General features: G+C 38.5%; 1 protein-coding gene across 2 annotated transcripts in view; it reads right to left on the bottom strand.

Annotated features, from left to right (window-relative positions):
- Window positions 1–9,204: 9,204 nt before the first annotated feature.
- CYP3A95 (cytochrome p450 3A95) overlaps window positions 9,205–25,476 on the bottom strand; it is a 33,167-nt gene continuing 16,895 nt past the window's right edge. The window contains exons 8-13 of one of the 2 annotated variants that reach the window (XM_070230610.1): window positions 21,191–21,318; window positions 20,057–20,123; window positions 16,278–16,438; window positions 13,622–13,848; window positions 11,922–12,084; window positions 9,205–11,368 (exon numbers count right to left, since the gene is read on the bottom strand). In XM_070230610.1, the coding sequence (XP_070086711.1) occupies window positions 11,345–11,368; window positions 11,922–12,084; window positions 13,622–13,848; window positions 16,278–16,438; window positions 20,057–20,123; window positions 21,191–21,318 (770 nt within the window). In that variant the 3' untranslated portion in view covers window positions 9,205–11,344. 2 annotated transcript variants of the gene reach the window in all.

Below are 25,476 nucleotides of genomic sequence, written 5' to 3'. Positions count from 1 at the left end.
CTATCTGCCAAGGCCATCTTGTCAAGTGTGTCATTTGAGGCCAATGTTTCCCTATTGATCTTTTGTTTGGATGATCTATCCATTGGTGTAAGTGGAGTGTTAAAATCCCTACCAGTATTGTGTAAGTGTCTATTTCTCCTTTTATGTCTGTTAATAATTGCTTTGTATATTTAGGTGTTCCTATGTTGGGTGCATAGATGTTTACAAGTGTTATATCCTCTTGTTGGATTTTTCCCTTCATTATTATGTAGTGCCCTTCTTTGTCTCTTGTTATTGTTTTTATTTTAAAGTCTATTTTGTCTGATATATGTATTGCTATCTCAGTTTTCTTTTCATTGTCATTTGCGTGGAGTATCTTTTTCCATCCTTTCGCTTTCAGTTTGTGAGTAACTGTAGGTCTGAAGTGTGTCTCTTGCATGCAGCATATATACGGGTCTTTTTTTTTTATCCAGGCAGCCACCCTATGCCTTTTGATTGGAGCATTTAGCCCATGGACATTTAAAGTAGCTATTGATAAGTATGTGCTTCTTGCCATTTATTCTTATTTTTCTTCTGGGTGTTTTAGTAGTTCTTCTCTGTTCCTTTCTTCTTCTCTTGCTCTCATCCCTTGTGGTTTGATGTCTTTCTTTAGTGTTCTGTTTGGGTTCCTTTCTCTTAATTTTTGTGTATTTATTATAGATTTCTGGTTTGTAATTAGCATGATGCTCATCTGTAATAACCTACATATAGAGCAATCTATATTAAGTTGATGGTCTCTTTAGTTTGACCTCTTGTTAAAAGCCCTACTTTTTTACTATCCTCCCTCTACATTTTGTGTATTTGATATCATATTCAATCTCTTTTTTTGAGTATCTGTTACCCTCTTATCATGGAAATAGACACTTTTAGTACTTTTGTTTTTTTGACCTTCATAGGAGGTTGATCTGCTACCTTTACTGTATATTTGTCTTTACCATTTATTTTATTTTATTTTATTTATTTTTGGTAATTTTCTTATTCATATTTGTGGCCTTTTCCTTTCTCCTTAAATAAGTCCGTTTAACATTCCTTGTCAGCCTGGTTTATTAGTGATAAACTCTTTAGTTTTTGCTTGTCTGGAAAACTCTTTATCTCTCCTTGCATGCTGAATGATAACCTTGCCAGGTAGAGTATTCCTGACTGTAGATTTTCCATTTCAGCACTTTAAATATATCATGCCACTCCCTTCTAGCCTATAACGTTTCTGCTCAGAAGTCACCTGATAGCCTTTGGGGTTTCCTCTGCATGTAACTTGTTGCCTTTCTCTTGCAGCTTTTAGGTTTCTATCTTTATCTTTAATTCTTGACATCTTAATTATAATGTGTCTTGGTGTGGGCCTCTTTGGGTTCATCTTGTTTGGTACTTTCTGTGCTTCCTGTACCTGAATGTCTGTTTCCTTCTTTAGGTTGGGAAAATTTTCAGCTACTATTTCTTAAAATAGATTCTCTGACTCTTTGTCTCCCTCTTCTCCTTCAGGGACACCTGTAATAGGGGAAAAACTATGCTTGACATTGTCCCAGAGCCCCTTAGACTGTCCTTGTTCTTCTTAATCATTTTTTATTTTATCTGTTCAGCTTGGGTGATTTCCTCCAGTCTTTCATACAGCTCACTGATCTGTTCCTCTGTGTCATCTACTCTGCTATTGACGATTCCTTCTAGTGAATTTTCCTCTTCAATTATTGTCTTCTTCAGTTCTGATTCATTATTTTTTATATCTTCCAATTCTTTGCTGAAGTTCTCACTGTGTTCCTGTGTTTTTCTCTGAAGATTGGTAAGCATCTTTATGACTATTAGTTTGTGGTCTTTATTAAGTGGGTTGTTTATTGTTTTATTCAGTTCTTTTTCTGAGGATTTTTCCTAGTCCTTTATTCACAACATATTCCTTTGTCTCCTCATTTTGCCTACTTCTCTGTGCTCATATATATGTATTAGGTAAATCAGCTACATCTCCTGATCTTGGAGAAGTGGCCTTATATAAGAGATGCCTTGTGAGGCCCAGTAGTGTGCTTCCATTTCATCACCAGTTTCAAATATTCCAGGAGTGTCTTCTGAGTTGGCTGTGTGTGTCCTTCTGTTGTGCCAGGTTTGCTCTTACTGCAGGTGCACAGGAAGGCTAAGCTTTCCCTCTGCCTGGCTAGTGGTAAGGCTCAAGTGCATGTTGCTATTACAGTCTCTTTACTTACTTTATTCAGTGGGGAGAGCCCCAGAACAGTTGGTTGCAATGTCTATAGCACCTATCTGCTGCTCTTTTGCTCTTAAGTGAGTAGGCCCCCACGGAAACTGGTTGCTAGGCTCAGGGACTCACAACTGCTGTAGGACTCTAGCCTGGGAGTCTACTGTCAGCTCTTTCAGGAGTTTTTGGTGGACTCAGCCCCAGATGTGGCAGCACACAATTGTTTCAGGCTTTGGACATGGGACAGATCCTCTATGTGGCTGCTTGAGAAGCACAAGTCTGATGCAGCTGACAAGCCCCACTGCCCACAGATCCACACACCCCACCGACACAGTCCTGTCCTGTGTGCATGCCCTGCCCTGCTGCAGCAGACCTGCTAGCCCTGCTGCAGAGGTCCCACACACCCCACGTATGTGGGCCAACAAATTGCCTGAGGGCTTGCTGGTGGGTAGGGCCAGTCCCCAGGGCTACTGCCTGTCTTAGCTACACTGGGTTAAATCCATACTCTAGTGGTTGAGGCAAGCCCCTGTGCTAACAGTCCAAGGGAAAAACTTCAATGGCATTTGCCAGCATCTATGTAACCATGCCTGTAGAGGTCACAATGGCTGCTGCCAAGTTCTCAGATCCCTGGAGAGTGGTCAGAGCAGACTCCTGCCTCTCTGAGATGCAGCCAGAGCTTATCAGGTGATTCTCTTTCACCAAAGGACTGTGCACCTCTCTTGTGATTTTGTTTTGCCTTCTGGAATGGGTGAATTTGCGTGTGGGCCCTTTAAGAGCAGGCTTTTCTTTCTCTTATGTTCAATACCCCTTTTGAAGGATATTCCCCATTGTTGTTAATAGCCAGCAAAGCCAGGTAATATGACACTCATCTCAGTTGTGCTGAGTTCAAAAGCTGCTTATTATAGCAAAGTTCTCCTGCTCAGATTCCCAATTACTTCAGGAAAAACTTTGTACCCTAAGATTGCCCTCAGCCATGACTAGAATGTGTTTGTTTCCTCTCTGTAAAGATATTTCTACCTCTTCCACCTCACTCAGAGTTCTCCCTTGTTGTGAGGGTCCTTTAAAACCAGTTTCCAGTACTCTTTCAGGCGTCATTATTCCAAGGGTAGTTGTAAATTTGTTGTGTCCAGGGGAGGAGGTGAGTTCAGAGTCCTCCTACACTGCAGTCTTCCCAAAAATCCATGTAGAGCTCCTTTAGAAATGATATCATCTGGAGGGATAAAGTAAGACTTACATACATAGGCATACATAGACACAACAGACAGGTTTAAAAAATTTAACCATGTCTCAGGCACAAAATTCAAAAGAATAATTGAATCTAAATTGCTTCTTGGAAGATGGACTTACCCAGATGGCTAAAGATTTTTACTAAAGATTCTTTTCTTTTTGCCATAAGGATCCTCTTTAGAGCCATTTTTGAAGGCCTTTTTCCGTTTTAGAAGCTTGTGCATGTTAATCAAAGAATACATTCCATTGTCTCTGAGAGGTTTTGAATCCTCCCTTTTGAGGGTGAGCCTTAAGGTGGAGATATCTGAAACAAAATCTCCCCAGAATAGCCATTATAATTTCAAATTATCTCAAAAGTTTATCCATTTACACCTGCTTAGTTTTAGATAAGGAATTTGGGGTACTTGAAATATGGGAGCTCAGTGAGAGAGGAGAGATGAGCAGCAGATTTGGTTTCATTTTGCTCCAGTGGTTGCTGGTGCAGCTGATATCATCCAATCTGGCTTGTTTCTTACTTACTTATTTCCTTTTAAAGAGGCAATGATGGTTTCCGATTATGTTTAGAAGCCTTAAAAAATTAAGACAGGCTTCCCAGTGCCTTTGAGATGTGCAGTATCCTCTCTTTTCCAACTGAGTGCACAAATAAACCAACGTGGGGATATCAAGTGAGCCCCATTGTGGCCAAAGCAATTTTAGATCATCTCTAGTAATCTGGAGGCATGTGACAAGGAACTTGCAAGTGTTCAGTCCATAATTTTTGTACAGAAAGGTCATAGGAGTGGTTACAGGCAGTTGGCCACCTGCTGCCTCTTTAGAACAAGCTTTAGAACAAAAGGCACCCTCCCTGAATGGAGAAACATCCCTGAATGGAGAAACCTCCTTTTAAGCCAGCTGAACCTTAAAGAAACCCAAAATTGAAAAATTCTCCTCCTTAAAGAAACCAGAAATTGAAGGATTCCCCTCCTGAGGGATTCCTCTCCTTAAAGACACTTCTAGGCCTCTATCAAAGCATGAGAGGTTGAGGATGTGACAGGGCCTTGACTTGATCACACCTGAGTCCATCCGAGATGTACAGGAGCAGACAAGTGGCTGTAGACATGAAGATACGCAGTGTCTAGCCATCCCCAGAAAGCAATCAGGTGGAAGCTTCACATTCCATCCTCATCACCAGCAATGTCAACTCAAATGAGCAGTTTTATGAGACAAAGATAAAGTTTTAAAGAAAAGAGACACTTTATTGAAGAGGTTTGCAAACTAGGAAGTACACATCAACCAGCAAGCTGATGGGTGAACCCCCTCAGTCTAGGGTGGCTGGATTTTTACAGAAAAAAGAAATTGCAGGGTATGCAGGGCTAAGTCTGAGTCCAATTCTCATTGTTCACCCTGTCGGGACAGTTTTTCTTGTGCCCAGGGCTTTCCAAATGTTTTAACTGCAGGAGAAAACTACCACATTGTTCTCTGGCCATCTGGAGACAGTCAAGGTTAAAATGAAATGTTCTATTTCTGCACATAGTTCAGCCTTGAGGTGGTCATGGTAATGATCACATTGACTCTGGCTTTGTACATATCTATTTCTTATATCATGACTCCAAGTGTCACTCCAGCTTGTACCCTGGCACTCAGTTGTCCCATTAACCCACTGCTGCTTCCAGTGATTCACAGTAACTTAAAGGTTTATTACTTTCTTCAGTTTCCCTCAGTTATTTTCTTTCTTCTGGTTCCTGTACATCTTATCCTATCTGAAATAAAGGAGGGATGTTCCATTTATCTATTATGGCATAATAGACCGCCCCAAAAGAGGAAACAACAATGATCTTTTATTTTCCTCATGAACATGGAGTTGACTAGGCTCAGCTGGGCAGTTCTTGCTTGGGGTCTCCGATGTGATGATAGACAGGCTGGAGCTGGGGTCATCCTGAAAGCCTTCTTAACATGTCTGGGTTGGAAAGACTCAAACAGCTGAGTGCTGGATTCCTGGGTCTTTTAAGACATTTCTCTCTTTCTTGATAGATACACAGATGATAATAGATAGATAGATAGATAGATAGATAGACAGATGGATATAGAGGATAGATATAGATGGATAAATGTAGATATATGGTAGGTAAATAATTAGATATAGATGCATACAGATGTAGATAAATGGATGATAGAGAGATGGAAAGAGGTATAGATAGATAAATGGGTAAATATAGATAGATGATTGACTGATAGATAGATAGATAGATAGATAGATAGATAGACAGATGGATATAGAGGATAGATATAGATGGATAAATGTAGATATATGGTAGGTAAATAATTAGATATAGATGCATACAGATGTAGATAAATGGATGATAGAGAGATGGAAAGAGGTATAGATAGATAAATGGGTAAATATAGATAGATGATTGACTGATATAGACAGATGGATAGATAGGTGATATATAGAATGATACATACATTCATAGAGACTTACATTGTTACACTCATAAGGACTTTTGTCATCTCAACCTAGATCCCATAGCAAGGACAATTCTTGGCCTAAAGAAGTGAATATGGAAGTTCAGATAACCAGCTGATGGCCTTCCAACCCAATATCGATAATCAAACACTCTGCAGAAGTTCTCATCCAGTCTGTGCAGGAGAGGAAGTGAATTGCTAAATTAACCAACATTGACTTGACAATTCCCCAGTCTTGCCTATCCTTGACCCCAAAGGGATAAACATGCTTCACCCTAGATTTTCGTGAATCCTGGACACTGCACAACCTGGATATGATCAGAGAGACTTGTCAGAACTCTGGGACAAGAAAAACAATTCTAAGGGAAGGCAGGAGAGGGCTCACATGAACACAGTGGGAGAGTTTCCCTAGAGTCACGGCAGCAGATCTTCCTCAGCGTTGCCCACACTTAGCTGTGATGACAAAGGCACTCCTAGAATGTGGATATTTATATTGTTCTTTGGAAATTATTGAACAGCATCAGCTGTGACACCAAAGATCTCATACTTAAACCCCCATGGGAGATGTATGCAATTATTTTCTAAAGAGGTAGATGAAGCTTGAGTTGATAATGCTGGATTCCAAATTTCAAAAGAAAATTTGGCCTCCTGATGACTGAGGATAATGTGTTGATGGAAATAATAGCTGACGTTTATTAAGTGCTCACCGTGTCCTCAGGGAACTGTGTCCTAAATACTTCATACACATCATCTGATTCCAGTGTAACTTGAGAAAGCTGCTGGCATTATCCCCCTATTTTGCAGATGGGGACTCTGAGGCACCAAGAATTAAGGTATGAAGGTGTTAAGTAACTTGCTCAAGGTCTCACTTATACGTGTCTATAGTGGAGGAAGGCACCAGATCCCTTTCACTGGGCTGCGCACCTATCCCCAAGTGCTGGGAGTGTTGGCTCTTTCTAGCTCACAGCTGCCCCATTCTCCAGAGTCTCTGGAGAATCACCCAGGGCCAAACTAAAGCCAATTCACTTGGGAGTTTAAGCATTTTCCCAAAAGCACTGATTGATCCAGACTCAGCCCTGGACAGAGCCAGGATTCAACCCAGGAGCTCCAGCTTCAGATCCCCCATCTCTCAATCACTCTGTGGTACTGCCTTCTTATGTTAAAACAAAACAAGTAAAATGAAGGTGAGAGAAGAGGACAGCTGTATAAGCCAAATGTGTTTCTCTGGCTCTTGCCCCTGCAAACAATCACAACTTGCTAAGGTCTTTTCACAGGACTATTTTCCTGAATCATCTCAGAGTAAATTGCAGACCTGTTATTTCATAAACCCCTGTATTTCCTGAAAACAAGGTTACTCTCCTACATTACCGCAATATGACCACTAAAGTTAGGAAGTTAACGCTGCCGCATTACTGTCATCAAACCCTCAGACTCCATTGAAACCCCACAGTTGTCCCAACAATGTGCTTTATAGCAGAAGGGCCCTGCCCATCTCTTCTGCTTAGATGTCACCTCTCTTTGGTTTCCTCTGGTCTGGAACATTCCTTAGTCTTTGGCTTTCATGACCTTTAGTCTTTGAAGATTACACCCCAGTTACAAAGTAGAAGTAGAATATTCCTCAGTTTGGGTTTGTCTGATTTCTTTCAGGATTTCTTTCTGGTTTAGCTACTTGGCAAGACTATCACAGAGGTGATGCTGAGTTCTTCTCACTACGTTCCATCAGGTGACAATCAATTCACCCTGTTCCTGGTGATTCTTTCTCTCATCACTTGATTAAGGGGGTATCTGCCATGTTTCTCCACTGTGAATGTACACTTTCTCCCTGTAATTAATGAGAATTTTGAACAGCAGCACTTCGAAACTGTGTAAATATCCTCATCACATTGCAATGTATCCATTTATTTATATATATATGTGTGTGTGTATAAGTTGTGTTTTCCTATTTTATTCAATGGGTAATAATCTCTTACTATCCTTCTTTATTATGATGGTCAACTTGTCCCTGATTTCGCCAGTGGAAGCCCCTCAGGCTGGCTTCCATGTCCTGTTGACATGTCCTCACCACTGCTTAGCATTCTCTTGTATTCTAGCAGAAAAAGGTGTTCCGGGCTCATCTTGTACTTTCCCAAGTCCCGGCCCTGGAATAAGCCAATTTTCTAAGGAGCCCTGGTTCCTTTTAGCAGAAAATGGTATTTATAACCCAGGATATTGGCACCAGGTGTGCTCATTGCACTTAGGGCATCAGTCTAAGCCCAAACAGCAGAGAGAAGTAGGGAAGATATGTTTTTGTATCTACACACACACACACACCCCTATCTGTCATGTATCTATCATCTATCTATATATAAAAGCATAAATTTACTTCCAGTTGCTGACACCACAGGGTTCATGCTGATTTTTCTGCCTTTCAGAATCAGAGACTCCCTTGTCCAACAGTGAAAAATATGGCTCCTATCATCCTTAATATGTTTAATTATTTGATCAACCCCCCTTTATGTGACGAATTCCTGCTCCATCACTTTCCACTCATGGATGCATGCCTCCTTACCCTACTTTGGTTCTCCACATCCTATTGAGGCTCTGACTTCTCTCTCCAGGCCCCCCTCTGTGTGGATCCCCTTCTCACTTTGCTTGGGCTCCCACACACATGTCAGACTACTCCTCCATGTGAGCACTCTCCCCATCCAACTCTATCTCTGAGTTGGAGCCACTGTGACCCCCCCACTCGGCTCCCACCACCCAATGTGTGGCTGCCAACCATGCTGTGCCCCACCTACTGGCTTTAAGACTGAATTATCCAGGAAAGGAAAAGGAAGGAAGGGGAGAGGAGGAGATAGAAGGAAAGGGAAGGGGCAGAAAAGGAAAAGGAAAACCTTTGCACCTGCTGATACCAACTGAAACTGATGAGTATTTTTAGTCTTTCTGCTCAGTCAATTGACCTATCAACCATTTCTCATTTGATCTTCATTGTGTTAAGACAGTTGGGAGCTGAGGACAGAATACAAAGAGGTACAAGAAAACATGTTTCCCGCCTTCAGAAAAGTCAGCGCAGGTAAGATAAGAACAGTAAGTCAAAACTAATAATATAATAATCAGTGCCTCAGTTGAATGTTACAAAAAATATGTGCTCCAAAAATGAGAGAATTGGACTATTAATACACTTTCTAAGCAACAGGAAAAATCACAGTGGATTAACTCTCACCTGTCTTAAATATTAAACGGGAGTTCTGAAAAGGGCCCCAGCCGAACAGTGATTGTGATGGTCAAAACCACTTAGTTGTTGGCTCACTGACTCAGTTCTATAGATCCCCCCTAATGTGCACTAAGGCATCAGATAACACTTTTGTAAAGAGATATTTATTGACTTTCCCAGTGTATAATACTTCATGGAATATTCAAAATGAACATGTGATATAAATGTCACTACTACAATCAGCACAATAATTCTTGTTTTCTTTAAAGTTTGCGATACAATTGTTGAGAAACTTTTATTCTTGATCAGTGCTCAGGAAAAGTAGATGCAAGTAACTGGGGGTGGATGGAGCTCATCCTATGAGAAACAGATAAGCTGAGTCCACATATCTGACACTTACTTTGTCCTCTCCTTTACACCACACAACATATAATATTCTACTTAGACAATGAGAAAGCTCAATGAATGTAAGAACCCCTAGGCATCCATCAAGTGCAGTAGGTTAAGACAATCTTTATTCTGGGTTTCATTCACAAAGTAATTTGAAGTCTTTTGTGTTCTGGGATACAGCTTCCTTGAAGAACAAAGCGGAAGTCTTTAGCGAAAATCAGGCTCCACTCATGGTCCCATCTCTCGACTCAACTTTCAGAACAATGGGTTTTTCCGGTCGAATAAGTCCTTGACTGACTAATTTAAGGGGAATCTGCAATAGTTAAACAGCCAAAGAGAACTGACTAACGAAGATCCAACAACAACAGCAGCGAATTAGACAAGATACCTTAAGGACAGTAATGCTTTACAAACATATAAAAACTACTTTGAGCATCATATATCCTTGATTCTTTATATTTATTCTATAAACTGTATCAGATTGCATAGTCAAAATTTTAGCCATCCATTCATTCAACAAAATATCTATTGAAGACGTATTCCACACCAGGCTGGACACAAAATCAAGTTGGCTTATGTTCCGTTTTGATTTAAATTTTAACTAAAATGGATGAACTTAGGGATTATGGCAAATTATTTTGAAAAGCCAACAGAATTAACTTTGTGTATGTTCAAACTTGCTAGGTAGCCTGAGTGCATATTACACTTCTTATTGTATGAACCATCCTCAAATTCTAAAGAGTCTAGTCACCTCTCCCAGTGAAACCCATCCAGTTTCATGATGGGAAGAGGTCTTTATGAAGCATTATGCCTGTCTTCTAACATCTCTTGGTTCCCATATAGTGCTGACGGTAAACTTCTGAAAATCTACAGCGTTTTGACTGATACATTTATCTCCATTCTCAGCCAGTCGCTTCATCAGGGTTGAGGGATGAGCAGGAAAGTAACTTTCTGAATTCAGTTAATCAAGGGCAAGCAAATTGTCGTGGAGGGTGAGAAGTGCCACCCTGTGGATGACTGGGAGCTTTCAGGGAGTGTCTGCTCTATCCTAACTGTACCAGACATCTGCTTTCTCTCGTGACTGATTCCCCTGTTCACACACTTACACCATTACTACAGAGCTGGCCTAAAGCCACAAATAAGATCAAAACCATCTGTATCCTCCTCTACCTGCATGGAGCCTACTTAAGAGGAAGAGCTGCATATTAAGTGCACAAGTCCTAGAAATAACCTTATTATAGGGCCTTGCTTGATATGAATCAATGACTACTCTTCTTTATATTCTTCAGAAGACAGATTTGATTCCATGTCTTTCCATAAATGTAAAACCTTGTTATTTTATAATTTCAAATGGCATGCATATATATCCCCTGCAAACAGACACATACACAACATTCACATACACAAACGTCAGTTGTTAAAATTTTCAAATTAAAACTGTCTAAAAATTTTTATCCAAGAGCTCTAAATCAACTTCAAATCACTCCATATGCATTCACTGGATGACTACAAGTCATCCAAGTTTATGAAAGCAATGAAATGAGGTGGTAGAGTTAACGACAATCTTGAGTACAAAGAAAACACAGAGAACCAAACTGGATGATTTAATGACAAATTATTAAGTGATCTGACCAATGAGACCAGCCTGAAGAAACCAATAACAGAGCAGAGGAGAGAATGGGCTCTTTACTAGATGGGGAAGATGGTGGGGGTGGGGATAGAACCAGGATTTGAAGAATGAGAACATAATGAGGAGGAAGGTGGGAAGAACATTCATAGAGTTATTATTAAGGTGGGAAAGGAGTCCAGCTTGACTGGAGCAGAGCTATTGGAAGGTGAGGTCAAAGAAGCAGGATGGCTCTGGACTGTCGGAGTTCTTCACATCTGGCAAAATGCTTTCAATGGGAGATTCTCAACCTAGGCTGCACAGGAGATACAATGGGGGTGCTTCTAAGACACACTCTGGGCAAATTATTTTACAGTTTCTGAGATGTCCTAAGTATCAGAGTTTTTTTTAAAGCTCCATGGTTATTTCATTTTCAAGACAATGATTGAAAACCACTGTCATGAAGCTTCAGTAAGTTCTGTTAGAGAAGAGCCTCCTTCGAAAGTCACAGCATGGTAATTATTGCACTTTCTGGCTGTGCACAACACTTCCTCTTCCTTCTAGTGGACTTGAAAGCAAAGTCAAAACTTTGCTCAACTTCAAAGAATTGGGCATAATCACAAGACACTATCAGCATCAACTCTAGATTGCCTTTATAGTTGAGTCTTTAAAAAGCCACAGTCTCAGCATTCGAGAACAAAAGACCCCTAAATGTCACAGATGGCTCCAAATAGATTCTCTGGCCAATAGAATAAATTATTCTTTGAATAGAATACATTCTTTTATTTACATATGTGTATATATAGACCCTCTCAGTTGAAAAAAACCTCCCATAAATCATTATTCACGCAGAAAGTTCACTGTCTCACCTGCGTTTCTTTACAAGGTTTGAAGGAGAAGTTCTGCAGCACTCTGACAACCGCAAGTTTTATGTTTACGATAGCGAACCTCATGCCAATGCAGTTTCGGGGTCCAGTTCCAAAGGGCAGGTATGTATAAGGATTTATGCTGTCCTTGTTCTTCTTACTGAACCTGGTTCCACAATAGTAGAGAAAAACAAGTTAATGAAATATAAAATCCACAGGAGTTACAGGATTGGGGTTTTCACTTAGCCCCTTCATCCTGTAGTACACAGAACACTTTTGTGCACTAGTCATTGACATCCTGCTATGGGTATTTTGCTGTGAGAATTGTAAACTATAGACCCTTTCCATTCTCCTTACCCTATAGGATCTTTCAGTCTTGTTGATGAGATAAGATGAATGCTATTTAAGAGAAAATTTATCTTTAAACACAAAAACTACATTCAGGGTGGTGGGATGTTCACACTCTGAAAAGCAAGTAAGAAATGAGAGTGATTGAAGGAAAAGTAGATTCTTGCTTCCACTCATACTTATGTTGGTCATGTGCTCATGGAGAAAGGAAGCACAGGAAATGCCTCCCATTCTTTAAATTGTTATTTTCCCTTCATTTCCTTTCCCTCTCCTCTCCTCCTCCCTTTCCCTCTCTTTCTCTCTCCCTCTCTTTCCCATAGAATAGCTTATGTCAGGTGATTTATATGGGCATATGAGTATACTCTACCATAGTACAATCACTAATTTCCTTGTCTAGCTGTTTCACTAAGCTATAAATTCCTTAAAAGTTAGATCTGTTTTATTCAAATTTGATTCTGCAATATTTGGTTATATGAAGAAAAAGGTGGATTTGGCGAAAGTGATAATGATATCGTGGTTATGCACTTTTTAAAGAGTCTTTGTATTTTGGAGAATATTCTGGACTATTTCAGATGACACATCTTAAAATAATATTGGATTCAGAAGAAGGGTAGCAGTGGTGTGTGGATGGGGCAGCTGACATAGGTTGACAATTTTTGGGCAAGCATTGTTGGGCACGTATAGGTGCATGAAAACTATCCCATAGACTTGTGTCTAGGGACTATGCTTGTCTATATGTTGAATACACATATACTTGTGTATGTCGAAAATTCCCCTTAAAAAATTCCATAGAGGAATGGCACTAACGTTTTAAAAAATGGAATGTGGGAACATTGGTGGTAATAGCAGAGAGTTGAAGAGAGCAGCACAGAAAAAGATAAAGGAAACAAAAGTCCATATTCCTAAAATCAGATAACCATCCAGTAAATAATGGTATACACATACAATCACACTCACAAGTATATATAGTGTAACATTAGATGTTGTTTATAGTTTACTGTTACATAAAGTAAGCAGTTCAGAGTCTGATAAAACATAATTCCAATATAACTTTTAAAACTCTATATACGCATAAAACCATGTCCATAAAGACATATATCACATTATTAATGAGGCCTATCTTAAGGTATGGGGACTCCGGACAGCTATAATTTCTTTTTTCTAGTCTACAGTTTGTAAAATTTTGACAACAAATAATAATCAAACTTGTAATACGAGAAAAAACTTTCAAAAATAAAATGATGTACAAACAAGTGATTGTAGAATCACACACTTGTCATCTATACTAAAAGATGTCAGTATATGCTTGAACCAGCCTGAATCAGGGTGAGTCCTCTTCCCCAGGTGCTCTGTACCTTTCAGGACGGAACTCCTCAGGTTCCGACCAGAACTCTGGGTGTTGGTGAAGAACAAAGATTGGCATCATCACTGTTGTCCCTTTGGGAATGAACACCCCATTGATTTCCACATCTTTCTTACAGACCCTCTCAAGTCTATCAGCAATTGGGAATAATCTGAGAGTTTCATTCAACACCATATCAAGATATTCCATCTGTACCAGGGCATCATAGGTAGGAGGTGCCTGGAAGAAAGAAACAGATTTTGATAAACAGAGACTCGGGATCAATTTTCCACTCAGCCTATGCAGGACTATTGAAATGTTGAGTACAAAAGAAATAATTTATTTTGGTAAAGGACCTTAGAAGTTACAGATATTTTAACATGTGTCATGTTCTTTGACTTCCTCAATGGCTCACTGTGAGGCATAGAGTATCTATGGCTATGGGACACTGTTGGGACAATCTTCTAAACAGGGCCTTAAATCTCTCACATTACCATGTAGTGGTTTTTCTTTCTCACCTGAACAAATGTGACTAATAGCATATGACCCTTACTCTTAAGTGAAATATCCCAAAGTCACTGTTTCCTTTAAAAGAAGAGGCCACAAATCTCTACTAAGGAAAGAGAAAGTGTGAAAGAGCAAATATCCCTATTCAACACAAAGGTTATTTAGTTGACAAATCCTACTTGCTAACTTCTTAGGTTATATATATAAAAGACTTGGAGAAAAACACTGTTATATAAAAGCTCTATAAATAACATGGGGAGAAGCTAATACCTTTCTAAACCAAATTTGACAAAAGAAGGATAAGATTGGATGCTAGCAGGACACACAATTTCATTTATATGGAAAGATTTAAGAGGATCTCTTCTCACTCTCAGCCCCACCCTCTGTTGCTGAAACAGTCTCCTAGTTGTAGCTTCAGGATCTGACTGTAAGCTCTGAGGGTCTAAAAACGCCACTCCAGCCACAGAGGCCAGGTCTCTTCACACCACAAAGAATTCCAGTTTTCGCAGAGATGTGAAAACTCTGTGGACAATATGTGGCTATCACCTGGTGTTATATTTCAGAGGCAATATTGTAGAGGTTAAGAGTTTGGCTCAGGAGCCAGATATCCTGGCTCATAGCTTGGCTTCTTCAGAGCTTGTTGTATGACTAGCATATGAAAGTTATGTCATCTTGCTGTTGCTCAGTTTCTGATATGTTACTTGGAGGTAAATAGATTAGACATTCAATAGGGTTGTGTGTCAGAGATATTCACTGCTCACCCAACATCCATGTAGTCCCTCACATTTCTCAGCCCACTTGAACTTAGGGGAAACCAGCAATGCCAATGGGCTGTGAGCTGAGGTGAAGCATGTCAGTTCGGGGACAAAACATTTGAAAAGCTATGAGCAACACTACAGTCTTGATCTCCAGCCAACACAAAGACCTTATGTTCCAGATAATCAACTATAGGAAGGTGGATCCTTATAGCGCATATCCCCAAGCAATTATGTGGAGCAGAGACTCCCACTCCCATCCTCCACTAAAATCCTTTCGGCATCTAAATATGAGTTAGAAGTAAATCTTTGTTATGTAAAGCCACTGAGATTGATGACTAATCTGTTACTGAGGCATAACCTAGACTATCCTAATACAGAATTTTATGAAGATTAAACTCATGGATAAACAGAAAAAATTTAGAACAGACATATATAGTAAGAAGCAAACGTTAGCTATTAGTATTGTTGATGCCTTGTAATTATTATTATAAAAAAAGGGAGACACAATGCTTAGCTAGCCTCTGCCCCAAGTGACCTTTTCCTCAGATTGCAATCAAAAGAATCACAATATGGGCTTTACCAGGGAATATAGATAATCTCTAATTTAGATAGGTCTCCTTACCTTATACATGAAGGACCTATGACTCAGAAAGTTCATAAGACTTGTCCAAAGCCAAAGTTAGGACTCAAAGTCATGTCTTCCATTTCCTACCCTATGCTCTTTCCTGTACACCAGGGTTTTCCTGTCTGAAAAGTTTACCTAGGTTGGTAAATTACACTAATGGTCCCAACTCTCCACCCTTCCTGTGTTCATGCCTTTTGCTATCTAACTTTGTGGTGCCCTCTCTGATTCTTGGGTTGGTCATGTGGCTTGCTTTAAACCAATGGAATGTTGGCTAAGTGTCTTGCAAGCACAGTTTTGAAAGGCATCCATAGGACTGGGCTTCATGCTCTTGTCCTTTACCATTGTCCTGAGAAGAACACACCCAGGCTCGCTTTCTGGACCATGAGAGATATATGGATCATGTGTGGAGCTTGGTCAGCCCAGTCAGCTTAGCCAAGGCCAGCCTAGATCATCCAACAGGCAGACCAAAGCAAGTCCAGCCAATATCAACGGAGATAACTTATTGTTAGATGCCACTGAGGTTTTGTGATTTTCATTTGGCATTATCACAGGAACAGATAACTGAAATGCCAGGGCTAGCACTTTTTTTCAAAGATCTTATATGTCTCTGAGTAGCATACGTTATCCAGTTTTCTCCCTTTGTTTTTGTCTCTTCCTAAATAGCACAGGTAAAAGAACCGATTTTATGCTTTTTGAAAAACTTGTCCTAGGAAGTGGTGAGGAGACATTTTTGCTAAGACTTCATCTTCTCCCTCCCTCTCCAGGTACCATCCACTCACCTTATTGGGGAAAGTCGCATCAATCTCCTCCTGTAGCTTCTGCTGGACATCAGGGTGAGTGGCCAAAAGATACAGAAGGAAGGAAAGAGAAGTGCTAACAGGCTCATAGCCAGCAAAGATAAACGTAATAGATTGGGCCACAAGTTCTAGATCAGACAGAACTAAAAGGAGAGGAAAGACGTTTTAGGTAAAGTACGTCAACATGACACAGCACAGTTTAGATGCCTTTTGCTATCTAACTTTGTGGTGCCCTCTCATTCTGATTCTTGGGTTGGCCATGTGGCTTGCTTTAAACCAATGGAATGTTGGCTAAGTGTCTTGCAAGCACAGTTTTGAAAAGCATCCATAGGACTGGGCTTCATGCTCTTGTCCTTTACCATTGTCCTGAGAAGAACACACCCAGGCTCACTTTCTGGACTATGATGGACTATGGATTCAGATGATGAGAAATACAAATGAAACTCCCAAATCCCTAGGGAAAAACAAGAAAATGAGTTCAGAGTCAAACTGGGAGTGGTTTGCCTTCTGATGTCTATCTTACAGAGCCAGAAAAAAAGGCAAAAATGATCTTAATCCTTTTTCTCAAGGTCTATACTATTCTTGGCCATCTCCTTCTGGTTATGCCACCCTTCCCACAAACTCAGCTGGGTAATTTAAAAAGTAACATTTCTATCTAACACAGTATTAATAGCATTGTCCTTTGGAGAATCCTATAAAAGTACTTTACCTAAAACTATACAAGTAATATGGTTTAGTATTCTCCCCAAGGAAAAATTCAAATTATTCCAGCTAGAATATAATTTGAAACTTTTTAAGAGAGTTTGCCATATCAAGACTTAATTTTAGAGAAAATTAAAGGATTTTTCATCTAATTATGTTTGAAGGAACTTAAGAGAATAATATGCACTACAGATAAACTCTTGCTACTCAAAATGTGGTCCATGGACCAGCAACATCAGCAGTATCTGGGAGTTTTTTAGAAATGCAGAATCTTAACTCCTACCCTAGAACTATCTAATCAAAGCTGAACTTTCATGAGATGTAGTGGTTTCTGTGCACAACATAGGTGGAACAGCATGGATTGCTATATGAGAAGCGTCAGGTAATGGAAGACCTGGAGCACAAGTCTTCAAGTGGAAGATCTCAGATATATACAGAAACTATGGGGACAGACAAAATGCTGGAAGTGTGGTGGTTGACCCTTGTCTGATCAATGGCATTAAAATAGCAGATGAAAGATTGGGTCAATAGAAAGACATTGGCCAGAATGAAATAAAAAACATAGGGGGCCAGCCCCGTGGCTGAGTAGTTAAATTCACACACTCGGCTTCAGCAGCCCACAGTTTTGCATGTTTGGATCCTGGACATGGACATGGCACCACTCATCAAGCCATGCTGAGGCAGCATCCCACATAACACAACCAGACGGACCTACAACTAGAATATACTACTTTGTATGGGGGCACTTTAGGGAGAAGAACAAAAAATAGGGTCCATTGAGAGTAACATCAATTCTCAATCAATAATGACCTGAATGTAATCTTCCTCACCACATGCTGTCCCTCATTGTTTACTTCATACTCAGGAAGCTACCCGATGATTCTAAGTTGGCATCCCCTTAGATTTTCTCCTGAAAGACATTGAGCACACTCAGATTTTAATCTATTTGATAAACACTAGATTAGGACATTTAGATAGTCTGAGATTTGAAATAAACATGGTACCCATCCAAATCATGTAATTCACAGTTTAAAAGAATACGAAATGAGGGAAAGAAAGGTCTACAGAGTTCTGATTTCCCAATGATGATTTCTGTGATGCTATTGTGGGTAAATTCAACTGTCAAATTCTTTCCTCCAGTTAGCATGAACTTCATGATACTCAAGGTTTAGAGCTCTCCTGTCCAATATGTTAGCTACATGTAGCTCTTTGAATTTTAACTAATTAAATTTAAATATAACTTAAGCTTCAGTTCTTCAGTGACACTTGCCACATGTCAAGTGTTCAACAGCCACATGTGCCTAGTGGTTACTACATTGAACAATGCAGATAAAGAGTATTTCCTTCATCACAGAAAGTGGTATTTGACTAGATAGATAGATAGTAGATAGATAGATGTAAATGTAGGCATAGATATAGATATATTTATAGTGGCGTGCTGGACTCAGATCATCCCTGTACTCCAGAACCAATTGTTAAATATTCAGGAAATCTGTGAGATGGCTGTAAAACCATTGGTAGCTTGAAATTAAACATATGGGAGTATTTATGTCATGGAAATAAACTATAAATCAGAAACTAATTTTTTTGAGAAATAGAGACATTTTGTTTACATCACCGGTTATGGGTAGTGATAGAAATATTTATGTTTATCAGTTCTGAGTGACTGTATTTGATGTGCTTAGCTTTGCCCACTGAGAGTTTCTAGAATCAAAGACACCTATAGAAACAATGAGCTACTACAAATGACCAGCAATGAGAAAACACATTTTGGTTTCTAAATACTATTTCTCAATAAAAGGAACCAGAGCTCCTGAAGAAATGGTTGATTCCAGGGCTGGTCAGGGGAAATAGAAGAGAAACCTGGAATGTCTTGCAAGAGAAAGCAAGGAAGTGTTCAGAAAATGATAGCTGAAAAGGATACAGGATACTCAGTAGACTATAATCATGGATATATGTCGTTATACATTTGTCAAAACCCGTAGAATGTGTTATACCAAGAGTGAACACTAGTGTAGAATATGGACTTTGGGTGGCGGTAATGTGTCAGTGTTGGTTCATCGATAGTTACAAATGTACCACTCTAGTGAGGGACTTCGAGAGTGGAAGAAGCTGTGTGTGGCTGGGGCAGGAGATAAATGGGAAATCTCTGCACCTTCTGCTCAACTTTGCTGTGAATCTAAAGTTTCACTAAAATATAAAGTCTATTGAAAAAATAAAATTAAAAAAAGAAAGAAGAAAAAGAAGGATACAAGAGCCCACTTGAAAGGGCTTCCAGTGGACAAACCTGAGAGAATTTGAGCATAAAAATAAAGGATGATGTAAGTAAGAGATTAAATTAGTAACATATGAGATCATAAGGATATAAGTAAACAAATAAATAAATAAATTGGGAAGAATGGAAAGTTCTCCCTTACAAGGGAACATCAACTCATAAATGTAGAAGAAATAATGGAATGAGAAAGTCATTATTTTGCAACCATTGAAGTAGTAATGGTCTCAGTCAAAAACCATCCACATTGATAAAACTAGTTGGTGAAATTGAAGAGGAACTGAATGTTTACATGGTCTCAAAGGCTTCCCCCATAAGTTACTTATTAATTACATGGATAAAAAGAAAACTTTTTCAGTAGATTAAGCTAGTGAATACAACTTTAATCCAGTGTCCAAGATAAGATCCCAACACTGTGGCAATGTGCTTCCTAAGGTGATGAAGCCTTGATGCAAATTTCCAGGAAGAGGTTCTGATTCACTGAGTCTGAATGAGGCCTGAAAACTGACAAGGAATCAAGCTCTCCAGAGGTTCTCATGTAGGTCATCCACAGACACTGACTAACTTCTAGGCAGGAAACACTTGTTTCTGTTTGCTCTTCAAGTTTTGAAAAGAGTTGTGAATGCATGCTCTAGAAAGTGCCTCTGGCTACATTTATATCTGAACATGTGTCTTTCTTAATTGGGCAGAAATTCTCATCTGTCTGGAAAACTTCCCTCATGTTTTTGGAACCACCACCACCCTCTGAGCCACCACACAGTGGCCCTCTGAAGCACTCCTTGGTTACCTTTAAGGTTGTCTATTTCTTTGGAATTTTGGGAGTTAATCATTAGCTGAAGAAAATCCACTCGTTGCTGGAAGCAGAAAGAGAAATTTCAATAAAAGTCACTTTTGAAGTAAGAAATAAATTAGGAGTTCAGTATTTACCCTCTTCTCTGAGAATATAGCCCCTTTAACTCCAGAAAAGTGACTAGTATTGTCTCAACAAAATAACCCAGCTAAAAATGTGAGAGAGCAGATTATGTCCTCGAGAGGAATCCAGCCATCATGTCCAAGTACTTTTTGATCCTTGTTCTCTCTGATTTTTGGCTTCTCTGGCTTTTGACCACAGCTTCCTGGCCAAAGAGTTACCTGCTCCTCTTCCTGTCATGCCTGCCTGCTCAGGAGGAAGTCCCTGACTTCAATCATTTTTCTTTCCAACTTTAATTCTTAATGAATGGCTACATAGATTAATCCTCTGATACATGTTGAGTTCATCAGGAGTTTTTCTGTAAATATCTTCAAGTGCTCCACCCTCCCAGAACTCTACACAATCTTCAGTGACATCCTGCTGTACTCAGCCCTGTCTCCCTGACCTGAAGACATCCTTGTGCTGGTCTCCAGACCTCATGAAGGCAAACTAGGGTCAGTCACCCTGCAGCCTCAATGCCCAGAGAAGACTCCTGCTCACTCCAGACTATTAGAGGGCTCAAAGTTAACATAGGCTATACTCCACAAGGTAGCCTCATGGGAACTTCCACTGAGTAATGTATAAAATGAAAGGCTTGATAGAAGTGATTTTTTGCTAATATAAGATCTGGGGAAATTATTATACCAGTAAAATAATTTTTAAAGAGTTACTTTTTTCCTTTCACAATTTATTGAATGGAAGTGGAAAAGTTTTTATCTCAACAATATTCATGCAGTAACATACATTTCTCAAGCTTATTATTAAATTTTAAACATTGTTCTCCAACTTATTTTCTTCCTCCCCAGCCTCCACCTTCCTCATTTTCCCCCAAATGTTAGAACTCTTCTGCTCTAAACCCTAGAGTTCTCTGCCTACCATTAAAAATTTATAGAGAAGTGTGCAAATCATATGTATACAGCTCAATAAACTATCAAAAATTGAACACTATCATGTAACCACCACCAGATTTACCTTTGCTTTATCTTTGAGATGACTTTCTTTCATCTTTTTTACAGATTTTATGAAGAAATCAGTAACACATTTTGGAAAAACAAAGATATTTAATGCTTCATAAACTGGGATAAGAAATGGAAAGAATACTGTAGGGAAAAGAAAAAAAAGCACAATTGAAATTGCAAAATTTACATGAAGCAATTGTAGTTTACTACACAGAATAGTAAAAGACACCAGGCTTCTCAACCAAGAATCATTCCCTCATTGACCTTTGCTTGGACTGCCAAGCCAAGGGCTGAGCAAGGGCAAGTCTACACATAGGCTCATCTTTAGAGGAGTGAGGTCAGTGACCCCTTCTGTATCTTTGGAGTGACAAAAGAAACAAGATTGCATTCCTTGACCTTTTAGCCTTTTATCTATTTGGATTGAAGTCTCTTTGGATAAACCAGACCATAGTCTGCTACTTTAATTAATCATACAGTTCAAGAAATTAGAGTCACGATAGCAATAACACAGGATGTCTTTCAACCAGTATAAAATGAAACTAGAAATCAAAAACAGAAGGAAAACTGGGAAACTCATGACAAGTATGTCAAAATTAAATAATACACTCATAAGTAACTAATAGGCCAGAAAAGAAATCAAAAGGGCAAATTTGAGATAATAAAAATGAAAACACAATATACCAAAACTTACAGGATGTAGCAAAAGCAGTGTTCAGAGAGAAATTTATGGTTATAAATATCTACATTTAGAAAAAACGAAAGTCTCAAATCAGCAATCTAACTTTCCACATTAACACACTGAAAAAAGAAGAGCAAATGAAACCTAAAGCAAGCAGAATAAAGGAAACAATAAAGTTAACAGCAGAAACTAATGAAACAGAATAAAGAGTAATAGAGAAAATCAATGAAAGTAACAGCTGATTCTTTGAAAAGAACTTTAGCTAGATTGACCAAGGAAAAAGGAGAGAAGATTCAATTTACCAGCATCACAAATGAAAGAGAGAACACTACTACTGATGTTAAAAAAAATACAAAGAACTATAAAGGAATACTATGAACAATTGTACGCCAATAAATTAGATAACTTAGATGAAATAGGCAATTTCCTAGAAAGAAACAAACTATAGGAACTGACTCAAAAGGAAAGAGACAATCTGTGGTGGTTAGTAGAGGGGAATGGGGCTGCGGGAAGGCAAAAGGGGTAAAGAGGCATATGTGCATGGTGATGGATGGCAACAACACTTTTGTGGTGAACACAATGCAGTCTATATAGAGGTCAAAATATAACGACGTACACTTGAAATTTATATGATGTTATAACCCTATGTGACCTCAATAAGTAAAAAGAAATAGATAATCTGAATAGAACTATAACAAGCAAAAAGATTGAGTGAGTAATCAGGAAGCTACTTGCAAAGAAAAGCTCAGGTCCAGATGGTTTCAATGAGGAATTCTACCAATTATTTATAAAGGAATTAAAACCAATATTTCACAAGCTCTTCTAAAAAGTAGAAGAGAAGGGAATACTTCCAAACTCATTCTACAAGGCCAGTATTACCCTAATACTACAACCAGACAAAGACATCATAAGAAAAGAAAACTATGCACCAATGTATCTTATGAACATTTCATAAGCACAAATCCTCAACAAAATGCTAGAAAACTGAATCCAGCAACATAGAAAAAGAGGTACACAGCAAAACCAAGTGGAGTTTATCCCAGGAATGCAAGGTTGTGTAATACACCATATCAACAGAATAAAAAATAAAAAGCACATGATCATCTCAATAGATGTAGAAAAAGCATCTCACAATTTTGTGTTAAAAACACTCAACCATCTAGGAATAGAAGAGAATTTCTTCAACCTAATAAAGGACATCTATATAGGAATTAAAGAAGTAAAACTATCTCTATTATAAGATAGCACGATCTTGTATATAGAAAATCCTAAAGAATCCACTAAAAACCTCTTACATATGATAAACTAAGTCAGCAGCCTTTCAGGAAACAAAATCAATATACAGCTCAATATTTCTATACACTGCAATAAGAAGTTCAAAAGTGAATTTAAGAAAAGAATTCCATTTATGTTAACATCAAAAGGAACAATATATTTAGCAATAAACTTAACAAAATGAGTGCAAAATTTATACTCTGAAAATTACAAAATATTGGTGAAATAAATTAAAGAAGATCTGAGTAAATGGAAAAACATCTCACATTCATGGAGAGAAAACTTAATGTTGTCAAGATGGCAATACTCTCCAAATCAACATAAAGGTGTAATACATTTCCTATCAGAGTCCTAGCTAGTTTCTTTGTATAAATTGAAAAGATGAATTTAAAATTCATACGGAAGCAGGGAACCCAGAATAGCCAAAACAATCCTGAAAAAGAGAAGAATTAAATTGTAGGACTCACACTCTCAATTTCAAAACTTACCGCAAAGCTATGATAATCAAGACAATGTGGTACTGGCATAGGGATAGACAAATAGATCAACAGAATAGAATTTAGGGTCCAGAAATAAACCCACATGTCTATAGTCAAGTCAATTTTGAGAAGTGTTCCAAAGCCATTTAATGGGAAAACATAGTCTTTTCAATAAATGGTGCTGGAACAACTGGATGGCCACATGCAAAATAATGAAGTTGATCTCTTACCTAACTCCATAGACAAAAAAAAAAAACCCACTCAAAATGGAGCAAAGACTTAAACATAAGAGCTAAAACTATCTAACTTTTGGAAGAAAACCAAGGAATAAAACTTCATGACTTCAGATATGGCAATGGATTCTTAGATATGACATCAAAAGCACTGGCAATAAAAGAAAAAATACATACATTGTACACCATCAAAATGCAAATTTTTTTTCTTCAAAGGACACTAACAAGAAAGTGAAAGATACCTAAAAGAATGGGAGAAAATATTTTTAAATCATACATCTGATAAGGGACTTTTATCTAAATCATCTAGAGAACTCTTAGAGCTCAAGAACAAAAAGCCCAACAACATGGCTATAAATGGGCAAGGCTTTGAATAGACATTTATCTAGAGAAGATAGAAAAATGGCCAACAAACATGTAAGATGTTGTTCAACATCACTAGTCATTAGGGAAATGAAAATCAAAACCACAATGAGATACCACTTCACATCTACTTGGATGGCCATAATGAAGAAAAAAGAAAAATATTGACCAAGTGTTGGTGAGGATGTGGAGAAAAAGGAACCTTCACGTGTTACTGGTGCAAATGTAAATTGGTATTGCTATTGTGGAAAACAGTTTGGCAGTTATAACTATAACTCAGCAATTCTGCCCCTAAGTAAATACTGAAAAGAATCAAAAACAGGTATTCAGATTTAAAAAAAAAACTTGTACATGAATGTTCGTTGCAGCACTATTCACAACAGCCAATAGGTGGAAACAACCCAAATGTCCATCAACTGATAAATGGATAAACAAAAGGTGGAATGTCCATACAACGGAATATTATTTAACCATAGAAAGAAATGAAGTACCCATACATGCTATGACATGGATGAACCTTGAAAAGAGTAATGCTAAATGAAGAAAGCCAGTCACAAAAGACCACATATTGTATGATTCCCACTATACGATGTTTCCAAGCTAGCTAAATCTATAGAGACAGAAAGCAAATGAGTGGTTACTTAGGACTATGGGAGTGGGAGGTGGTAGTTAAAACGTACAAGGTATCTGTGTTGACAAAAATGTTCTAACAATTGACTATAGTGACTACTGCACATAACTTTGAATGTAATAATTTTTTCAATTTCAATGGATTATAATCAACATACAGTACTTTATAAGTTTAAGACATACATCATAATGACTTGACATATATATTGTGAAAAGTTAGTTAACCATCACCTCATATAATTACAAAAAAAATTTCCCTGGTAATGAGAACTTTTAGGATACACTCTCTTAGTAACTTAAAAATATACCACACAGGAGTGTTAGCTTTAGACATTATGTTGTACATTACATCCCCAGGAACTATTTATCTTACAACCGAAAGTTTATACGTTTGGACCACCTTCTCCTAATCCACCACCATCAATCTCCCCTTTGGTAGCCACAAGTCTGATCTCATTTTCTCTGAGTTTAGTGTTTTCAGGGGCTTTTTAGGTTCCACAGATAAATGACATCACACAGTACTTGTCCTTCTCTGTCCGACTTATTTCATTTATCATAATGCCCTCAAGGTCCAGCCATATTATCACAAATGGCAGGATTTCCATTTCTTTTATGGCTGAATAGTATTTAAATTTAAATA

The sequence above is a fragment of the Equus caballus genome, chromosome 13 (genome assembly GCF_041296265.1).
Source record: "Equus caballus isolate H_3958 breed thoroughbred chromosome 13, TB-T2T, whole genome shotgun sequence".
Classification (NCBI taxonomy): domain Eukaryota; kingdom Metazoa; phylum Chordata; class Mammalia; order Perissodactyla; family Equidae; genus Equus; species Equus caballus.
The sequence above is the reverse complement of the archived record's forward strand: the minus strand, read 5'-3'. Positions and strand labels throughout refer to the sequence as shown.